The sequence below is a fragment of the Heliconius melpomene genome, chromosome 12 (assembly GCF_056956725.1).
Source record: "Heliconius melpomene rosina isolate 202511_hmr_F chromosome 12, ASM5695672v1, whole genome shotgun sequence".
Lineage (NCBI taxonomy): Eukaryota > Metazoa > Arthropoda > Insecta > Lepidoptera > Nymphalidae > Heliconius > Heliconius melpomene.
In genome coordinates this window covers 10,399,579-10,421,060 of record NC_140400.1, presented here as the reverse complement: position 1 = coordinate 10,421,060, position 21,482 = coordinate 10,399,579, and the positions used below count along the sequence as shown (strand labels likewise).

The following is a 21,482-nucleotide window of genomic DNA, read 5'->3' as shown; positions in this document are numbered from 1 at the left end:
CTTTTTTTGTCCCGCTCTTGCGAAACAATCTTGTTTTTTTACTTAAATTGTTTAACCATCCTAGTTTTCACAAGATAATCTGGTGACGCTGATACATGCATACAGAGTGATAAACACATTAACCTCCTTTGTGTCGCGCAGTCTGGTAACAGAAAATAATATACATGTATATAAAAAATCAATTAAATATAAATAAAACACAAAAATTCAAAATATATCTTATACTTTATTTATTACTTAATTAATTACAATCAATAATTATAATTTGGTTCAGGCGGGTGATGCGGGAAGTGTCCAAATGGAGGCGGTCCACGAGGGGGGAACTGCGGCCTGAAGGAAGGAGGCGGCGGCCTCCAGGGCGGCGGGGGCCTCGCACCGGGTGGGGGTGGGGGCCCAAAACCTGGAGGGCCAAAGGGTGGTGGAGGAAAGTGGTGGAAGGGAGGCGGGGGCCCAGGCGGTGGAGGGGGGCCGGGTGGAGGCATTGATGTAGGGGGAGGTGGGGGAGCCATAGGTAAAGGGGGTGGAGGTCTGGCACTCATTGGGGGTGGTGGTGGCATTGGGGTAGGAGTGGGCGGTGGTGGAGGGGCCATTAGTAAGGGACCCATTATGGTTGGCGGCGCGTCTGCGAAGAGTTGATGAGGACGGTCCGCGTGCGATAGTGGGTTTTGGGCGGCTAGTAACCTGGAAACAATTTAATTTATTGTTAAGTTAGTGTCTCTTTCATAAAATATTTGTCAATTGTGACTAAAAACTGTATCACACACATAGCAGGAAGAGGGAACCTGGAACTTAATAAACTGTTACGGCATTGTTCCCATTAAGACACTATCATTCCCCTTTTGTTTGTTTGGCTTATTAATTTAATGTAAGAAAAGTAGTAGTCATAAAAAAAAATAAAAGTTAGGCTTAAAGCAGAGACATTTTGTAGGTACAATTTTAAAACATCGACACAGCTGCCATTGCTACATAATCAATCATCTTTTTTATCAAAATGCATTTAAATTAGGAGCAAAATGCAACTTTTGTTTTTTTTTTATTTTCTTTCACTTGGTATGGTGAAGGTTTTGATAATATACATAATATATTACATACCTCTCAGCTGCAGACCCGTGCCTTTCTCCCTTAACATCTTTCTTGAATGCATATGACACAGAAATAGGTCTGTTGCACAAATATTGATTGTTCATAGCTTCTATAGCCGCATCGGACGCTTCGAATGATGCAAAGTTTATAAATGCAAATGCTTTGGAGTTTCCAGTTTCTGGATCTCGCATGACCTTGAAAAAAAAACGTCAGATTATTAGTATGCCTGACTGTATATTTGATGGATGTGAGTCCAATTCCTCTTGGGAGAATGATTATATTGATATGTTCAAAGTCAAAGTCAAGTCAAAGTCAAAATATCTTTATTCCATAAAAATGCTTAACATTTACTTGGACATGTCATAAAAGTAGAAAAAAAAAAGCAAAACAAAATAACAAAAAAAAATGTGCAATTTCGACTTGAAAAAAGCCCGTTCAAATGGTTGAGCTCATGAGAAGATACAGGCAAAGAAACTCATGGCCACTCTTTTTAACTGCCCATATTTGTTACAAATTACAATTACAATTAACAATTTTAACTTAGAAATAGAGCAACTCATTTCCAAACATCTTTATCGCGAACATAATCTTTAACAGAGTAATATGCTTTTTGGCAGAGCCTGTGCTTTAGCACTTTTTTAAATTTGTTCAGTGATAAATTAACCACGTCGTTTGGAAGTTTGTTATAAAAGTGTATACTTTGACCTACGAATGAGTGAGACACTTTATGGAGCCTAGAGAAGGGCAAAGCAAGCTTATTTTTATTTCTTAAATTATGTTGATGGAGGTCACTGTGTTTATTCAATTTATTAATATTCTTATGCACATATACTAAGTTGTCGTAAATATATTGGGAGTGTAGTGTGAGGATGTTAAAGTCTTTGAATTTATTCCTTAGTGACTCCCGTTGGTTGGTTGTGGTTGTTATGTTGGTTGACACAACTCAACAGTCAATAAAACTTTAATTGCATTGAATAAAAATATAGAAAGGGTTTTACAATACTGGGGTCATTTTGCCTGTGCCATATGATAATAGTAAAGCTTCAAAAAATTGTCATCTTTAGGAAGTCATATTTTTTACTTGCAATCTATGTGAATTTTGATCTGTCAGAGAATAGTCTTCAAAATTGGGCAACAAAACAACATTAATAAATTAGAAAAGAAACAATATTTTCAGTCATATGACTGTCATAGCACAACTGATAGCAATGTAAGTAATGTTGGTATGATTCCCATATGAGGGAAGTTAATTTTTATTATTTCCTCACTATAGTATGCAGATGTGTGGTGTTGTGTTCTGCTACTTAAAACACAATGTTTCGTTAAAATTAACCAGAATTTGGGAAACAAGAGTCTAACATCCGATTCCATCTTCTTACACTAATATAAGCAGAATGCAGCAAGAAGGTAAATAATAAAATAATAAAAAACAAAGACAATACCTTAGGTGTTTGCAGTATAACACCAAATGCAGAAAACGTGTCATATAATAATTTCTCATCAACCTCTGGATCTAAGTTTCCAATGAACACATTAGCACCCACATCCAGATTCTTTTGATGGGCTGATGCTTTATTCACTCTTACTGGCTTACCATATAGTTTTATCATGTTCATGACCTTAAATGAAAGTTGTTTAATGAGCAATTTTGATTTCATGTTTCATAAACTGAACCAAACAATCATGGTGGTGGATAGGCCATAACCTTAGGCAACCTTTTCACAATCTTAATGAAATTAACAAGATTATTTTATGACAGTTTATGTATGTCTTAATAACAGAAGACAGGGGAGCTGTCTGTAATTTTTTATTGTTACTTGTCATTTGCAATTGATGGCCCCAGCAAGCTTTTATTTATTTATTTATTTTTGTATTCTACAATAAAAGATGCCCGTTACCAGTACATGGGCTCTGCTCTCATATTTTATTAGATTCCACATATGAATACAAATCCACATTGATTGAATTGAAATTGTAAATGATTCTAGATATGCCATGATCCCATAAAAATTGCTTTTATGTATTTTTTTCTCATAATATATAAACTATCCTTCTATTATATTAACAAATATAATCACTAGATATAATTATAACCAGAAATATTTATAGGAATGGGTTAAGATTTATAATTATAATATATACTAGTATACAGAATAATAAAATATTCTTACTTTAATTGCATAATCTGCATCCTCCTCTCCCATGAATTCCACAAATCCATAGCCTTGATGTGTTTGTGTCACACGATCTTTGGGCATGTGGACATTGACTGAAATGAAATTTTACATAAAATAAAAAAAATATTGATCTTATTTAAATTTTAAAATTGTTAGTTCTAAGAGATATCACAGACTTCAGTCTTTTTATAAAACTGTTATTGTATACTATTTATTCAAGATCATTGTGGTGCAGCAACTTATGATATATCAAACTGTAACTGCATACGTTCTGGGTTCATATTTTAATTATGGTGACAAATTTGTCACCAACACAATATAATTATATTTCATTGAGTTTTGCCCCTCAATATAATAAAAGCAAGGTCTCAAAAAAGGTGGAAAATAGTGTCTTAGCACTAGAACCCCTTTGACTACCATGCTATATGAGGGAAGCTAAAAACATACACTGCAACATAATATAGATATTATATGATTTTATGTATTGGACTGATACTGTTACAAATATCAATTAAAGTCATGTACCACACCAATTTACAGATTTTTATAAGTAAATAAATTTCTTATGGAAGATGTTAATAGGAATTATCGAATAAATTATTGAACCCACCCACAGGTCCGGCTTGTACAAACAGCTCCCATAGTAAACTTTCTGTTACTCTGTCATCCAAGCCGCCAACGTATATAGTAGCATCTGAAGATGACAAAAGATTATACATATAAGAAAGGAATTAAAAATAATAATATAATATGTAACTTAACAAGATAAAATGTATAATTTCATATAAATCGACCAGATATAACCTAAAATATATTGATTTATAAAATAGCACTTCTAGGATATAGCATGTTGCTGCTAAAGACAAATCACTCTACGTTACCTTGATTTCTTTCTGCTATAGGGCCTGCAGCCATTGTTATATTTTAGTCAAAATACGCGATTTAAGATTAATATGTTGACATGACAACAAATTACCGGACTGACGCTGTCGCTGACATATTTTTAAGCACAGATAAATAATAAAGTCGCCATAAATAAAGAACAACAACAACAAATAATAAAGCACAGACTAGAGATTGCATTGCGTTATCAGACCAGTCACGGAAGGCAATAAATACACTACCTAAAATTTATTACGTCCACTTAAAATTACAAAGATGAATTTGAATATATTTATTGTTGAATAATGTAGTTGTTTGCTTCATATATTCAAATAAATATGGTTTATCTTTTTTCTTTTTAAAATAATACAATTAATTTAAAAAAAATGTTAATTAAAACACTGCCTGCATACGCGTGAGGCTGTAAACGCCGTACGGGATACAGCGTGAAGTTGAATAAAAAAAATGTTTTATCGTTTTTATTTTTAAGATGTGCCGAGTATTGTGTCAAACGTTAAAAAAAACTTATTCAAACATTCTTCATCTGTGGTTCTATTTATATTTTGTAATCTGTTGCTAAGTGATAGATAATAAATTACATTAGGTACATGAGGTTGAAGTGGTCTGTTTGTTTTGTTTATTTTCATTTCATTTAGCATTCTGACTTTGTGTTGTACGTTATTTTCCATTGCATAATTAAAATAATATATGAAAAGTAGACATGCAGAGCGCTGCCAATATAATATCTTCGTTATTTTGGTTTAAAGACGATTCACATCCTAGTGAAGAGCTTAATTCACAAGTAATAGAACAATTTGTTCAAAATGTAGAGGATTTTAGTTCTCAGTATGGGAGCGAAATAAGTGTATCGTATACTGCAATTAATCTCCGAGGTCCTCCTTCTAATTTTCCAGATTATGGAGACTATCCTCAAGCCTTTGTTATGGTATGTTATCTTACTTTTTTAACAAAAATATTTGAAAATAAATACTCTATTTTATGCTATAAAATATGTAAATATTACATATTTTTGTCACTTATTATAGACTATTTATGTTTAACATTTATATATTCAAATTAAGTGTCAGTTTTAAGTAAGAAATAACATCATCCCAGTGTTCTTTTTATTTTCTTATAGAGAACTTATGGTACATGGTGGGATGAAGCCCCCTCAGTTCAAAAGGATTATATGCCACAAAATAGTGCAATACCAAGTCAAGATTTTGTAGGTTTGTATATGATGCGAAATATTTCCCTATGTTATTTTTATATAATTTTAAAATTATTTTTAATAATAAATGTAAGTTAAATAGATAAGAGAGTAGATAAATAAATTGTTGAATAATAAATGTCTTTATAAAAAAAACAAAAATATAATATTATTCTCCTATGTATTTTTACCTAGCATATCACCAAAATGGTTCTTAGTTAAAAAATTAATAGTCATAATATTTAATTATAAAAATTTTTATCAATAAACAATGAACACATGAGAATAAATATTTGGCTTTTTTTAGTAAAATAACATAAAAATATGTATCTCCTTTTAAATACAGAAGTTTCATTTGAAAGAGCCGTATATCCATTAGAAGTGGCAATCTTTGAAACATATAATCCAGGTGCACTAGTTAGGATATGGGCTTTAGGAACTTCATGGATGCTATTATGGGAAGGTGAACCTGAATATGTAGGTGATACACCGAGGATATTCAGTCCGCCTATTAGAGAAATAAAATGTGCTGTAAGGTTAGTTTTATTATTTTAATTTATTAATATAAATAAAATGAATATTGAGATGTTTGGTGAAATAGTAACAACTTAATACTAAATATATTATTTTAAATATATATTTAAATAAAATCATATTATAGATTCTACATGTGCCTTAACAATGCTCTTCTATTTATTCAATTTAATGTGAAAGTATTATTGTATGTATTATTAAGTAGTTACAAAATTAATTATCATGTTTTTTAACAGAATATTAAGGTTGGAATTTAATCATCGACTACTGCCATATTATACAGAGTTAGATGCAGTATTACTTAAAGGAATAATGCCAACAAACTTGATTTCTGTGAAAAATAATTTTGCATATTCTACAATTTTTTATAGAAAAGATAATGCATTGACTGATAAAGGTAAGTTTTTTTTTAATATTACCATTAAATTGTCAGCTTCTTTGAATTAGTTTAAAATCTTGGAGTACTTTAAAAGAAAACGGGTAGGGACTTTCCATAATGACATTGTTTCCCATGTTAAACAAATATTTTGAATTGATGTTTTTGTTAGTTTGTGCTTTCTTCTATTTCTACTTATATACTAATAATATAATTTGTGAAAATTATATATATAGCAAATACAATATAATTTCCCTAATTAATTCACGTTTAATTAATAAATCTATAAAATTTTGTTTTGTTGTATTCTATCAAAGATATACTTACTATAAGTAATAGGTCAAGGGTTATTTATATATACAGTGGAAAATTTGCATACAATATTTTCTTTTACACATAATAACGTTGATAATCTAAAAATAAACATTAATACATATTTATGCTTCACTACACAACACTAGCTAATTTAGGGTTGTGCTTTTTATAACTTTAAAGTTAGTTTTGTAAACAATATTTTTTAATTTACTAATGTATTTTTATTGAAGTTTTAACTGAGATTTACTTTTCCTGTAAATAAATCTAGATAAAAATATTTAAGGAAAACCATTAATTAATTAATTACTTATAACATGAAGTAGAGAGAAATTAGTATAACGGCCCTTAGGGCGTGCTAACAAAGAATATATATTATTCTGCTTTACGCTGTATCCCGAATGTAACTGTATCTCGAATGTAACAGAGGGAGAATAATGTTAAGACACTCCGCCGAATGCCGGAGGCATTGCATATTGTGTGACGAAACTTAACGCCGCGCTTTGGCCACGAGAGCGAAGAAATGAAAATATTCAGTATTTCATTTTCTCAAGTGGAAATTGAATCCACAACCCGTCCCGTTTACAGTACCATGATTGTGCCCATGTGCCACGACTGTCCTCAATAAAAAATATATTAATTCTACATTATTACATAGTGTTGTCAACCCTAACACGCACGTGACTGTCATTATAGACATGAGACTTGCAAACTTATGACGCGGGAAGCCTCAGATTGTTTAATAGCCCCTTAGGTCATCTTACCTTGATAATTACGCATTATACATATTTAATCGTAGATTAAGATGAAATTATAATTTTAAATTATATTCTATTTTAACAAGGTTTTAGGTTTACATTACGTTTTTAAAAACATTCTAATTATACAACATCCTAATTATAACCTAAAAAATATTTCAATAAAAAAAAATTAAAAACAAAAACCCCGACTTACAGTCGGAACCTATAAGTAATTTTTCAATCAATAAAATCTTTACCAGGAGCACCGCATAATATAAAAAATAGGTAGATACCTTTAAAATATGTAGTCAAGACATTTTTAAATGATAAAATGTATATTTACCTAATTCCACTGACTAAGGAAATCAATTGTTTCTGCAATTATAAACTTTTAACGACATGGACAAAAACGGTAAATTTGCAAATTAAAAACAGTTTCAATTTTCATCTCGTTAAAATTGACCTTCGCCATGATTAATATAATCGATCATTACTTAAGATCGACTTATAGTGCATTAATTTCCTTATTTTGTAACAAAATTCAAGCAGCACTTTGTTTACATTATTTTATGAAGTAAAAGATTTACCTTCTTTGTTATGGTAAATATTTATATTACATTTAAAGGTTTTTCGTTTTTCTTACGTTGATTTCCCTCTTTTAATAGCAATGCCTGTAATTCTTGGGAAGAAGGAAAACGGAGTGTCTTAATACTAGTTATCTTCTGCTTACTCTGCTATATGCGGGAGCATACACGTTATGTACTTTTCGTCGAATTTTCGAGATATTGTTGCTGTTTGTGTTGAAGCTTACCAGAACGAACCACTGCGCCACGACGGCATGCCACATAGGGCAGTGGCATAGCGTCTGATTTTTTATCAATTTGATAGTTATGGGCTTGATTCCCACTCGAGGAAAAAAAATATTTTCTTCGATCTTCGTGCGACGTTATTCTTTTAAATTATAAATATTAAAAATAACTGTAAAGCACGCTTTTCTACACCAAGCGCTTTAAACGCATGCGTCTCGAGCTATAAATTATATAAACCTTAAAACGAGTGGTTTACTAGTAAAAATTAAAGACACTATTGAAGTCCTGGATACTTCATCAGAACAGCGCGAAGATAGAGAATCAAATTCAGATTCTAGAATTTTATTAGAAAGTTGTTTAAAAAATGTATTCAATAAACATTATTATTTAAAATGTTAACATTTATAGTATTACTTAAATGGTTATATTTATGCTTATGTTCATTTTAAAACCTATTTTTAGTGTCAACGTTTTAGAATTACTTGCCAACTTATCAGATTATGATGAAGCTTAGTATATGATATTCATGAAGTCCGTATTATATTAACATGCTATAAATTTTAATACTTTGTTCTTGCTTGGATCTTTGGTCTAAATACTATGCTTTAGCTTTGCGAATATAAATAGGTCAAAATTGTATTTAAATTGCATCAATCATAGACACTGCTGCCTTGTGACATTGTTTGTGTGAGTAGGTGTTATTGCCATTTATTTTTTTTATATCAGAGGATTCTCATATTTTTTACTTGCCCTTTCACCCCTTTTTTAAAAAAATCTATTGTGTTTATGAAAAAAAAAATAAAACAATAAAATAACAGGCTTGAGGCATACACTCTTTCTGTTTTATCCAGAGTGGGAACTGAATCTACAATTTGCGATTGACGGATCCTAATCACTCCATCAAAAATATCTATCAAAAATAATCTAAGTATATACTTAGTAAAAAAAAAAGATCTAAGTATATACTTAGTAAAAAAAAAGATCTAAGTATATACGAGTAAAATCCCAACTTCGCACAACTCACCCACATAACTAACTAAACTGAGTGTACTTAGTGACATATTTTTCAATTTTTTTTGCCGGAATCTAACGCTTTACCAAAGTACGGCTAGCAATACTCTGAGGTTGCATTGGGCGTTAAGCCATTGTGAAACTAGACAAATCTTAACTACAATATTATTAATTCATTCTCGTATTTTGTATTTATCTATATATTGTTTTCAGAATTCCTAAAGAAAATGATGGCAGTGAATCGTCATGAAAAACTATTACAACCAATTGCCGTATCGACAAACGACGCTCTTATTGACACGGGACCTCCGTTAGGCGCATTTCAACAGTTACCGGTAAGTTTTAGTTACCATATATGTACTAGTAAGTTTGTACGTAGGCCACTCGTGGCGTGTGCGAAGCATTGTAAGGGCGAAAGGTTATGGGTTCGATTCCCACCGAGGAAATGAAATATTTAATATTTTTATTTTCCTCGCTCTGGTATCGAGGCAAAGCGCGGCGTTGAGTTCCGTCACTCAACATGCAATGCCTCCAGAATTCGCCGGAAAGTGGGGAATGGAAGTTTCTTAATAGAAACGGAGTATCTGAAGACTAGGTTCCACGTTCCCTCTTCCTATCATGCAAAGTGCGGGCTGTGTGAAGCTATAATAAAACATACATATATTATTATGTATAATAATAGCATAATTATTACATCTAGTTCCATTGCGAACAACAGCAACCTGCAACCTAGCGAAATTTCTGCCTATCATTAAGTAAACAAATTATAATATAGATGGTGGAACCTTACGCCACATTTTAGTATATTGAACTTTTTGCCGTTGAAAAGTCGTTCCTTGGCTATGTTATCTTACGTAAATTTTCCAGTACAATTAAATAATTATTTCACAATATATATTTAATATTAAATTACTTCCGTTATACAACAACAATGTGGATAAATAAATAGATTATTAACTTAAGTCATTATTTCATTGTATGAGTGTTGTAACGATTGTAAATTTCCATTGCTAGGTAAGGCGATACATATATTTTATTATCAATTAGATTGTAGAGATTGAATCTATGGTGGTAGATTTAAACTTAAATAATATTTAAGGTATAATTTTAATTATACATGTTAAAAGTAAAAAATAAGAAGTTAGGTAAAATAAAAACAACAATGCGATTTTATAGAATAGATTTATTTTATCGAAGAGACTGAACGTATTCATTTGATATTTAAATATGAATAAGAACAAAATAGTAATGGCTTCAAGCCATTTTTATAGTAAAAATCAAATAACAAGTACTCTACAGGTACCAGTCAATTGACAATCTAAAACATAAGTTTATAATAATAAAACAAGAAATCAAATGACTATCTCTAATATCAATTGACGTTCCAATATAAAGCTTACAATTGTAAGTTATATCTGTTATTATAATAAGATTTGTTGTTTGTTCGTTGCCGGTATAAATAAAATGATTGACAGCCAATGCTCGCGGTTGTAAACTATAGCCGTATACTGGGTCAAGTTTTGTTTATAAAATATCGATATAAAAAATACTAGAAAAACTTCATGGATTTTTATAAAAAAAATTATTGTTTCATGTAAAATTTGCAAAATAATATACGAATTTTATTTTATTTTATTTTGTTTTCTTCTATCTATTGACCTTTGATCTCTTGAAAAATCGTATTTCTACATTTACTTAAAGATATGGCCGTTTATATCGCAAAATACGCTTATTTTGACACTATGAAAGGAATCAAAATTCATAGCGTACTTCCTGTTGATCTAGAATTATGTAATTTGACACTTAGCATCTACAGGTAGTACCAGTTCAAAAATAATCTGAAAACTATCCATTTGGGGTTAAATCCTAAAAATATATTTTAAAATACGGAACTCTCGGTGGGCGAGGCCGACTCGCGTTTATCCGGTTTTTTTTATTTTTTTACGTTCAGAAATACATACTGATTGTGCGTTGTTCAATTTATCATCTACGAATAATTCAATAGGTAGGTACCCCTCATGCATTTTAACAGCGGAAAATTCCTTGCCTTGCCTTGTTTGAATTTATATTGAGCAAGATATGTACCTAACATTATTCAGTATTTTGTGTTTGTTATACTTATTTAGTTTTTGTAACATTTTATATTAAATATTTTTTTTCAGTTTCAGACTGTATCACGTGTAATCGTTAAATTTTTAACTATTTTTCTACTAGAGTTAATTTACAAGAAATACTATTATAATTTGCAAGAGTTAATTATAATTATATTTACTAAATAACACTGTGGTATATTGATTTCATTAAGATTAAAGAAATATTGAACTCAATACATGTCCGCCGATAAAAAACTTATAAGTGTGTCTGTTCTAGATTCTAGAAATTTACGAGTTCACCAATGGTTCGTTTAAGCATTATATTAGGTATATTTAATGTTCACAAAATAACTTCGGAAATAACTTAAAAATAAATAAGGAATAATTTAAATAATTACATATTTATTCTTCGCTTTTGTTTGATGCAATTGTAACACATTGTCATTGATTGTATGAGATGTGTTTTATTAATATTGGTCTTACTTTTATTATATAGTGGCACGTGGAAATTATTGCAAGTTTTTATATGTATTAACTTGCAATGTTATATGCATTAGGCAATTTACCTAACAACATTTTAATGTTGCAGCAATAAATTACAGGGATTTTCATTTTACGTCAAGTTTTCGAAATTAATACTTATAATAAGTTTTCTATATTACACGCTGGTTGACGTAAACTATTTTTACATTTTGTAATAAAATTGTAAATTACCTCTGTCTGTACAGGGATGAAAAATCTACTGTTGGGAGTATTTATATTAGAACCCAATACAATGGGTTTAAAATGTTTATACTTTCGTCTGTTTATCTGTGTTGTATGTTTGTCTAATCTCAGAAAAGGGTTAACCTGCGGTGAGAGTGTCATACACAAATTTAAACAATTTCCATCTCATCATGCAGGTGAAACCGCAAGTAAACGCTAGTATTGTATAACCATATATTATGATAGGACATAACAATGGTTTTATATTATATGCACCTAAAAGAATAAGAAATGTTTATAAGCCATGTGAGATGGGCTATATTGATAAGAAAATTTGTATAAACTATTCAATATAAGTAGTATTATGAAAAGAAACGTGTCTTGTAATATATATGGCTTTATGTAACAATAACATGAGAAAATTAGCAAAGTCAAATTGGATTCGCACTCCAGTCATACGTTAAACTTAGTATTCTTGTTTTTATTAATATTAATAATATTTAGATATGCTTATAAAATAGATGAACTTTTTAAGTATGGATAATTAATTTACTTACACGATGATTGAGGAGTTAAGACTAGTCGTGGCGTAGTGCCAAAAACGTGTCACTGTGAACGCGACACGTTGTGGGTTCGATTCCTACGGAATCTTATTATGGACTAGCGGACGCGCGCAGCTTCGCTTGCTTATTGCTTAGGGGTGAATTCTAATAAACTTTGAAACACGAGTTCAATAAAATATTTTTAAGAGTCTCAATTTCAAATTTTATAAAAATCAGTGGCGATTTAAAGATTTTTCTATATAAATTTTCAACCCCTTATTTACACCCCTAGGGGATGAATTAAAATAAACCACAAAACTTATGTTCAATTAAATACTTTTAAGAATCTAAATTTCAAATTTTATAAAAATTGGTGCCGATTTTAAAGAAAATCTATACAAACTTTCAACACCTTATTTGCACCCTTAGGGTGAGAATTCTAGAAAACGATGAAACACGTGTTCAATTAAATACTTTTAAAAATCTAAATTTCAAATTTTATTAAAATCGGTGCCGATTTAATTTTTTTTCCATACAAACTTTGAACCCCTATTTCACCCCTTTAGGGTTAAAATTTTTCAAAACCCCTTCTTAGTGGATGTCCAGATTACGAAAGTAAACTTTTGTCCAAATTTGACGTTTCTACGCACAGCGGTTACGGCTGTGCGTGCGTCTTACCTCAGTCAGTGAGGACAAGTCCTTTTATATATATAGATTATTTGGAAATGAAATATTTAATATTTTAATTTCTTCGCTCTGGTGGCGAAGCAAAGCGCGGTGTTAAGCTCCGCCACTTAACACGCAATGCCTCCAGAATTCAGCAGAAAGTAGGAAGCGAAGTGTCTTAACACTATGCTCTTTATAGAATAAAGATGCGGCTTGTTAGGTAATTAGGTATAGGTACATTATGTAGGAAATAAGGTCGCATATATATTTTTTTCAAGGCTAAATGGTTTTTGACATATATCTGATACTTTGTTATTTACTGGTATAAATGGTCTATACATTTTATTCATCTATGTGAAACTTCAAGTTATTTAGTTTAACTGTTTCGTTGTAGTTTATTATCTTTGGAAATTAAAAATTATTGCATATACATATATAACTTAGACCACATGGAATCGAACCCACAACCATCACGTTAATAAATTTAATAGTTATGCGGTGTTCCACTGCGCCACTATGCTCTCTTTTCTCATTATTATTTAAACAATTATTCATTCAGCCATTTTTTTTGTAACATGCAATTGATTATTTTTCAAGATAACGTTTTAATGCATATTTCAAGGCCAGCCCTTCTTGCCTGTACAGTGGCGATGCCGGAAATTAGAATTATAACGGTTCTATGTACTTTTGATGAAATATCTGAATTCAATTTCCGCCATTAAAAAAATGTAACTAAAGTAAGTGATTTTTTAATGAGTTTTTTTTTAAAATAAATTGATATAATACAGTGGAAAAAAAATAGTTATATGCAATATATTTATGATATTTAATAATGTCATTTATTATTATTATTATATTAATTTTACGTGACTTTTGTGTTATGTTATGATTTATATAATTGTTATCGTTTATATTTTGTGACATAAGCTATAGTAGTTAGATATCTATTCAATAGAAATTTATTCAAATTAACAAATTGTAGGTCGTTGACCTATCGGAAGTACAACTTATTAAATCTGATAAACTTAAGATTGCGGGCATTTACACTAATTTTGGGCAAGTTAACTACAATTTAGAGTTTGGAATAGTTTTTATTTGTATTATAAATGTAATGAGAATAAAGAAGAAAGTGCGCAACTGGTTTGGGCACGTTGAACGAATGAGTGATGAAAGAATGGCAAAAAAGATTTATGACGATAAAGTAAGCGGTAAGAGAGGTATCTCGAGATAAATAGTCTCGAGATACGGATAACAAAGTGATCCTATAAGGATTCCGTGTTTCCTTTTAGGGTACAAAACCCTAAAAGAAATAGAAAATAACAAGTATAGTTAAAACAATAATATTTTCTATTTCAGGACGAAACGATTCTATCGGTGATGAAATATTTGGACATGCAATCTCTGTGTAGGTGCGCGCAAGTCAACAAACATTTTAGCAGATTGGCCTCAGATGCTATACTTTACAGAAGTATAGATTTGAGGCCTTATTGGCACTGTGTTAGGTCCGAGGTAAGTTATGATTTTACAAGTAATTTACTTAGTAATGAGAATTTTATTATATTCTGTTGCATTTGCTGTTACAATTATATGTCGATTTACATACATATATGTGAGGGGCTCAGTCCACCTCAAACGTGTTCAACAAAACAACATAACATACCTATAGTTTCTAGAATTGATTGTTGATGAAGTCATAGTATATCTGTAATATTAGTGAATGCGTTCTCTTTATATAAATAATATATTTGGTATAAATGTAACAATGTAAAACATTTGAGATAAGGACGAATCGTTTGTCATCTTGTCTGTACAATTAATTACAAACTAGACACAATGACATGTGTTTATAATATAAAATCTTAATAATCCACATAAACGTAGTTTTTAATTTACTAATCAAAATAATGAAGTAAATATATTTAAGTTTGATTAATACTGCATATTTAAAAATTTAATACAGAAATTGAATATATGTACTTTCATTACTGTCCTTTCACATATTTGGAATTATTAATTAAATTAATATATTTATTAATTAAATAAATATTTATTATTTAAATTATATTAGCTTTTACTGTGGGAAAAACTTTATATAAATAAAATGTATCTCATTACAATTCAATTCAAATATTTAAGTATTCCTCTAGATTTACAGTTAGCCTTTTATAATTATTTTACATATTGTTTTTTATATACCTTTGCAGGTTTTAGCAACACTCTCTATGCGATGCAAATTCCTTCAGAAACTGGATCTCTCTTGGTGCGGCAGTCACTGTATGATAAAAAGTCAATATGTTGTCAAGTAAGTATTTTTTTAAACTTGGCATTGTATCCCGCACAAAAAGCAGTTTAGGGAGAGAAGGCAGCCAAGCTCCAAACAATTAACAATAGCCCGTGGTCACAGGTTGAATGAGGTGGTATTCGTTCATCAGTCGATACAAACCACCGTCAACGGCACGGCGTTTAGTTCCGCCATTCAACACGAAATGTCTCGAAAATTTGGCAGCATGTGGAGAACGGAGTGTCTTGAGATACTAGGTGGTACCCTCTGTGTACCCTGCTTAATTAGGGATACAAAGTTTAAAGAGATAAAAATTTAAAAAATCTAACGTATTTTGTAAAATATACTATTTTATTCTTCTATTTTTTTGAGTCATATTTATATGATTTCAAATTTATAGTCGACTTGAAATTATCTCAATTACTCATGTAACTTCCTGTACCACAATGGTATTATAGACTTGCGCATTGTTTTTTTTTTAATTTAATGAAGTTATTATAATAATCATAGAAATTAAAGATATTTTAATTATACGATCGTTTCAAAACTTGTAATTATCATGAATATATTTTATTCTTTATTCCCGTCATGGTAATGACTATAATGTTCTATTGTTATTTTTAATTTTAATATAATCTTGCCCAGAAGGCAAGATATTCAAAAATATGAAAGACTCATTTGAGTGTTCCCCTCCACGGAAATCTTTAGTAAAAGGCGAAAGATTTATGCGTTTTGAAGGGAAACCAGAGATAATTTCGTCAAAGTCGTAAAATTTCTTATGCTTTTACATAATAACATTTCGGTAGCGCGATTCAGAAATGTAACTAAATAGTACAGAGCCATCTATCGGTGGATGTGATAATATTGAGTAACATTGGTTATACTAGTAATTAATAATAATTATTGAAATAAGTTCCGCCACTCAACACGCAATGCCTCAAAATTCAGCAGAATGTGGGGAACGGAGTGTCTTAACACTAGGTTCTGTGTAACACTAGGTGACTGAGCTGACTATGTAAAAATATATATTGCAGACTTCTAAAAGAGAGCGGTGCTGAATTAACACATTTACGAATGAATTGTTGCAAATTCGTCGACAATACAGTGCTAAGAGCTATAGTAGACACTTCGCCTAATTTGCAAGGTATGTTTTTTAATAAACGTAGTAGAATACTTTTTATATGGTTACAGTTTCTTTTATTATAATATATTATAGATTGATACATATATATATATAATTTTTTATTTTTCATTTTATATGATACAAATATTATTTGCCTGAGTTTTTGAATGCTATTCTTGTATAATACTTAAATATTTATAAATAATTATATAAAGGATAATAAATATATGTTTTTGCGAAGAATAACTTTTAAGGTTTGTAGAGAATAAGAAAATTTTCTTTGTTCACAGAATTATGCCTCAGATCAGTTGTAGATTGTTCCGAATGGTCCTGTCTGTCAAATTTAACGAAACTCAAAAGGTTGGATGTATATAGAACGCATATAACGACTGCAGCTGTTGTATGTATTGTATGGTCCAATCCCGGCTTGGAGCATCTTAATCTTGGTAAAGAATTATTTTTTGTTTTAATGTATGTATGATTTTATAAAACGGAAATATGCCTAATAATATATTAGGACATATAAAACTACAGAGATATATAAATTTACAGTAATTAAAGCATAGTGAGTCGTCGGTAATCGTTGGATCAATGGTAATATTTTTATTTAAAGACAAACATAGTTATTACTTATGTTAAACAAGGAAATAGTTACTAAATTGTTATTTATTACTGAATTATTATTTAGATTTAGGCTTTCTGAACTTTTGAAAGAAAAATATTAAAACCAAATCTGCGCATCAACAACCGACTTCAAAGCGGCCACGCATCGTCGGACCCACTGTATATATCTTCCTATATAGGCACATTTCGTTCCAGGTTCGTGTAAAATGATATCAAGCATGGACGAAGTAGCAATGGCGTTAGGTGCAAACTGTCCGAATTTATTATCAGTTGATTTTTGGAAGTCATATTCGCTAACAGCGGTCGGTTTAAGAGCTCTTAGTAATTGTAGGAGTTTACAAGAATTGGACGTTGGTTGGTGGTGAGCAAAAGTGTTATGATATAAATATGTATAGATTTATGTTATTCTTTTTGTATAAAAATCTTTGAATGTCTTAGTTCTTAACACGGTAGGTCTATGCATTCATAATGCAATTTATTATTATTAATTATAATTATTACTGCAATTATAATTAATTATTATTACAATGAATGCAATAAACTTTCATCAACCAACAATACATTACCACACGTACGTTTACGTTTTTTCTTAATATGTATACTTTTATGAATAATATCTTTTATAACTATTCCAGTTTGCAAGCAGGTGGTTCAGGCGAATGGTTATCTTCACTAACCGGAGGTGAACTAAGAAAGTTATTTCTGGGTGCGTTAAGAGGAATATGTGATAGAGATCTACGGGCTTTATTACCTAAAGCAACTAAATTGACGCAGTTGGACTTGCTTGGAGTGAGGGCGGTTACACCTGATATATGTTCAGAGTGAGTTATTTGTTATTGTATCTAGGTAGTTAAAAAAAAAAAAAAAAAAAGTAGCTCCACGACAGAGTGAACCTAGTGTTAAGACACTCCGTTCTCCACGTTCTTACTAAATTACTTGGTATTATTTAGCGATGGAACAGAAAGCCGTGTTTTTTCTTGTTAGCAATGCTAGATTGAAAATAATTTATTATGAGTGGCAATCAAACCTCAACCGTCCCACTGTGTCTTTTCTCTCTAATATTATTAGTTATTAATACGTAACTACGTTTTATATTAAGAAGTTTTAGGAAATGATTAAGTTATTAATTATTTTTTAAGGATCCTAGCGGAATGCCGACAACTTAGACTTCTGGATGTTAGTTTTTGTGACCAGATATATGAAGCTCAGGTATATTAATATATTTATAGTAATATTAGTGACATGTACATTTCGTGCTTAATAAAATACAAATTATGGTTGTAAGTTCAATTCTCGTAGACGAAATATTTTTGATTAAGATGTTGATTGATTTTATATCGTTTTAGATTTATATATTAAAAATATTAATAAATGAGAGGTAGATGTAAAACAAGTAAACCCGTGTAATAAAAATAAAGCAGTGTTGGTCGTGAGCTTGTTGTTATATCATTGCTATTTGGTATAATACTTTTCACATATTTTTAAGTGTTGCCTCATTTTTATTAGCCTATAGAAAAATAGAAATTTTGATAAGAGAGAATACTGTTAATTCAATATTTCTTAAAAAAAACTTTATTATATTATAATAATTATGTATTTGTATTTATTTCTAGGTACTTGAATGGCGACAACAATATCCTAATGTTAGTATTAAACGTTCCTTCCAATCGGCTAATTTAACTACTGCACCAAATGCGTTGTTTTTGGCCCCGAGTTTAGAATAGTTATATTGTACTTAATGTTTAAATGATACCAAAAGTATCGAATAAATATCCGTATAATCGAATAAATATCTAACTCGATTAAATATCGATTTAGTTGTTAGAGTACATTTTAATCGATTTCTTTATACTTGGCTATATCGTTTATATGTGATGTTTGAAAATAATACGTATAAATATAATAGGGATGTGCAATTAAAAAAAATGTTTTTTTAAGTTATTAAATTATATTTTAAATGAATTTAAAAGAAAATACAATTATTTATTTTAAAATGATTGGTTATATGAAAGATTGGGAAACCCTATATTCTAAAGCTTTAATAATGATATTTAATTGGACTGAAAAATCATAATACTAAGAAAATCAATAGGTAGTGTATTATCCACACTATAGTTTTGTGTGAAATGATCATTCTTGTAAATTTTGTTTGGGCAGATACTAAATAAAAAGTAGTATTCATAGAAAATATAATATTTATTGATTTACACTTGAAGTTAAAAAAATAAGTGCACATTAAGGCAAAAATTATAAAAATGTTTAAATTTACAATATTAGGTATATTATTGTATTTAATTGGTTGTAATGTAATCTAGATCTTCTTCAATGCCAAATTTATATATTTTTCTCTTGGATGAATTGAATGTGATTATAAAAAATATTTTTTATATTATATAAAATTAGACTATTTATATATGACTGTCTCATTGGGATGATTTTTTAAAATTAAATTATAAATATGGTTTTTTTTAAACTTAATTTATATTCCATGTGGCTTTTTATAAAAAATCATAGACTGTAGCTGTGGTTCTTTTTTCCAAAAAGTTAACTATATTATACTACTGATTCAGAATGAATACGCTAAAAAAGCGTGTTTATTTTGACTCGGTTATAATTATTTCATTAAATTTCTTACGTCATTTGTGGTTGTACTTAATACATAATATCAACGTGTTCTACGTACACTGAAATAATTTATAAAATTGAGCAAATTTTAAAATTAAATGTTTAACATGGTTTTAAAAGGTGTTAAGATAATTTTAAATTTTTAATGATCTTATGTGAATTAAAACTTTTATTTCGATTCTAAAAGTAAATAAAACAAAAAAAATATATAACAATTTTGTGATAATATTTTATTCTATCAACTGATTCTCTGATTCTGATCTATTTTTGTGTACCTATGTAGAACTCAATCATCGATGTAATATATTATAATGCAAAGTCAAATTATAATAGTGTTCAAATACATTTAACGAAGGCTGCTTTACGTCAATTATATTATTAATAGTTATCCTATGAAGTAATGACGTACACCCCGCGAGGCGTAAGCTAAGCTTTATACAGGGTGGAAGAGGCCGCGCTTCTTTAATTGAAACTGCATATAGGGTAAAATATTTCAAACCCGGAGCTAAAGAAATTAATCAAGATGCCTCAACAATTTGGACGTAGGATTTTTTTTTCATTTCACGATTTTTCTCCATACCTGTATTTCGTGTGACGCACACATACACATACTACTACAAAAATACTACTAAGCGTTGCCAAACTTCTACTTTTCATTCGTCAAAACAAAACCGAACGAGAAAGAACGATATCTCGCGTTCTTTTTCACGCAATTACCTATTTATTATAAATCTAAATAACGTTCAAACCTCTTATTAAAATTGTTTAATAAAATCCTACTTTAAGTCAATTTATTATATCACCTTTATTATGAAATTATTTAGAAATACTGCATGGTTATTGAACCACCCACAAAATTATATTCAAAATTTTTAACACACAAAATGATATTGAACTACGATAGATAGGTACTTACATTTAACATTAGTTTTACATCGTCGTTGTCGCATTTTTCTTTTACTACCACTAATCACATCACAATCACCACATCATAAGTAATATTAAAAACTCAACATTTGTTTGAAATGTCTTAAAAGAATGTATGTTTTGATAGTAAACTCAAATACTGACACAATAGTTTCTTATTTGAGAAAAATACTCAGTAATCACATCATCACGATCACGAAACATTCATCACGATTTTAGAAATCCGATTAATGATAAAATTAATATTAAACAACATCCAAATAATTTAAAACACTTAATAATTATTCAACGTATAAAGTTAAACAAAATAATGTAAATACAACTGTTCTGAACTGTTCTTACACAGATAATTAAAAACATTGTAATAGTTGCCATTAACTAAAATACTTATCGAATATACTATTATTTTTTTTATTAAGATTTTCATTATTATTTATATTTGTATAATTATTTTGATAGAAAATCGTATAAAAATTAAATAGTAAACGAGTTTTATAATGTTACACGAGAACCTACGAAAACTCAATACGAAATAAATTAATATTTAGTAATTATTTGTAAATAGTATTGATAATTTTATTAATTATTTTAATATCAACTCATGCGTAAAAAGTATAATCTACATTTATTATGAATTATAGTATTATATTAAACTATCAATCAATATTAAAAATGCATTTTGTTATCTGCACAAAGACACCCCGCTCACGCCGCACCGATTACCGGGGATTCCCATAGAATCGGTGCGGCGCGTACATTCTT

At 29.7% G+C, this 21,482-nt stretch overlaps 2 protein-coding genes and 1 non-coding gene across 3 annotated transcripts; 1 reads left to right on the top strand and 2 right to left on the bottom strand.

Moving 5' to 3' along the window:
- Nucleotides 1-206: 206 nt before the first annotated feature.
- On the bottom strand, nucleotides 207-4,379 carry Spx (Spliceosomal protein on the X). Its single transcript, XM_085194548.1, has 6 exons — nucleotides 4,142-4,379; nucleotides 3,871-3,954; nucleotides 3,255-3,352; nucleotides 2,526-2,702; nucleotides 1,093-1,277; nucleotides 207-681 (listed from the first exon to the last, which is right to left on the bottom strand). Exons 1-6 carry the CDS (start codon nucleotides 4,173-4,175, stop codon nucleotides 252-254), a joined length of 1,008 nt encoding a protein of 335 aa, XP_085050674.1. The 5' UTR covers nucleotides 4,176-4,379; the 3' UTR covers nucleotides 207-251.
- Nucleotides 4,380-4,742: 363 nt separating this feature from the next.
- Nucleotides 4,743-19,142, top strand: Fbxl4 (F box and leucine-rich-repeat gene 4). The gene is made up of 13 exons (XM_085195047.1): nucleotides 4,743-5,088; nucleotides 5,281-5,371; nucleotides 5,699-5,888; nucleotides 6,123-6,283; nucleotides 9,348-9,469; nucleotides 14,497-14,649; nucleotides 15,345-15,442; nucleotides 16,456-16,565; nucleotides 16,835-16,990; nucleotides 17,364-17,529; nucleotides 17,804-17,989; nucleotides 18,308-18,377; nucleotides 18,782-19,142. Exons 1-13 carry the CDS (start codon nucleotides 4,864-4,866, stop codon nucleotides 18,890-18,892), a joined length of 1,839 nt encoding a protein of 612 aa, XP_085051173.1. The 5' UTR covers nucleotides 4,743-4,863; the 3' UTR covers nucleotides 18,893-19,142.
- On the bottom strand, nucleotides 16,056-16,173 carry LOC146533818 (U5 spliceosomal RNA). Its single transcript, XR_014878609.1, has one exon. It is a non-coding gene; the product is annotated as a U5 spliceosomal RNA (small nuclear RNA).
- Nucleotides 19,143-21,482: the final 2,340 nt, after the last annotated feature.

What these genes read in the sequence shown, in the direction of transcription:
- Fbxl4 (XM_085195047.1), top strand. Translation starts at nt 4,864, where the DNA reads ATGCAGAGCGCTGCCAATATAATATCTTCGTTATTTTGGTTTAAAGAC. An exon ending in TAATGCATTGACTGATAAAG is followed by an intron (nt 6,284 to 9,347) that starts GTAAGTTTTTTT and finishes TATTGTTTTCAG; the next exon opens with AATTCCTAAAGAAAATGATG. An exon ending in ACCAGATATATGAAGCTCAG is followed by an intron (nt 18,378 to 18,781) that starts GTATATTAATAT and finishes ATTTATTTCTAG; the next exon opens with GTACTTGAATGGCGACAACA.
- Spx (XM_085194548.1), bottom strand. Translation starts at nt 4,175, where the DNA reads ATGGCTGCAGGCCCTATAGCAGAAAGAAATCAAG. An exon ending in TGTACAAGCCGGACCTGTGG is followed by an intron (nt 3,353 to 3,870) that starts GTGGGTTCAATA and finishes ATTTCATTTCAG; the next exon opens with TCAATGTCCACATGCCCAAA. An exon ending in ATGCAGATTATGCAATTAAA is followed by an intron (nt 2,703 to 3,254) that starts GTAAGAATATTT and finishes CTTTCATTTAAG; the next exon opens with GTCATGAACATGATAAAACT.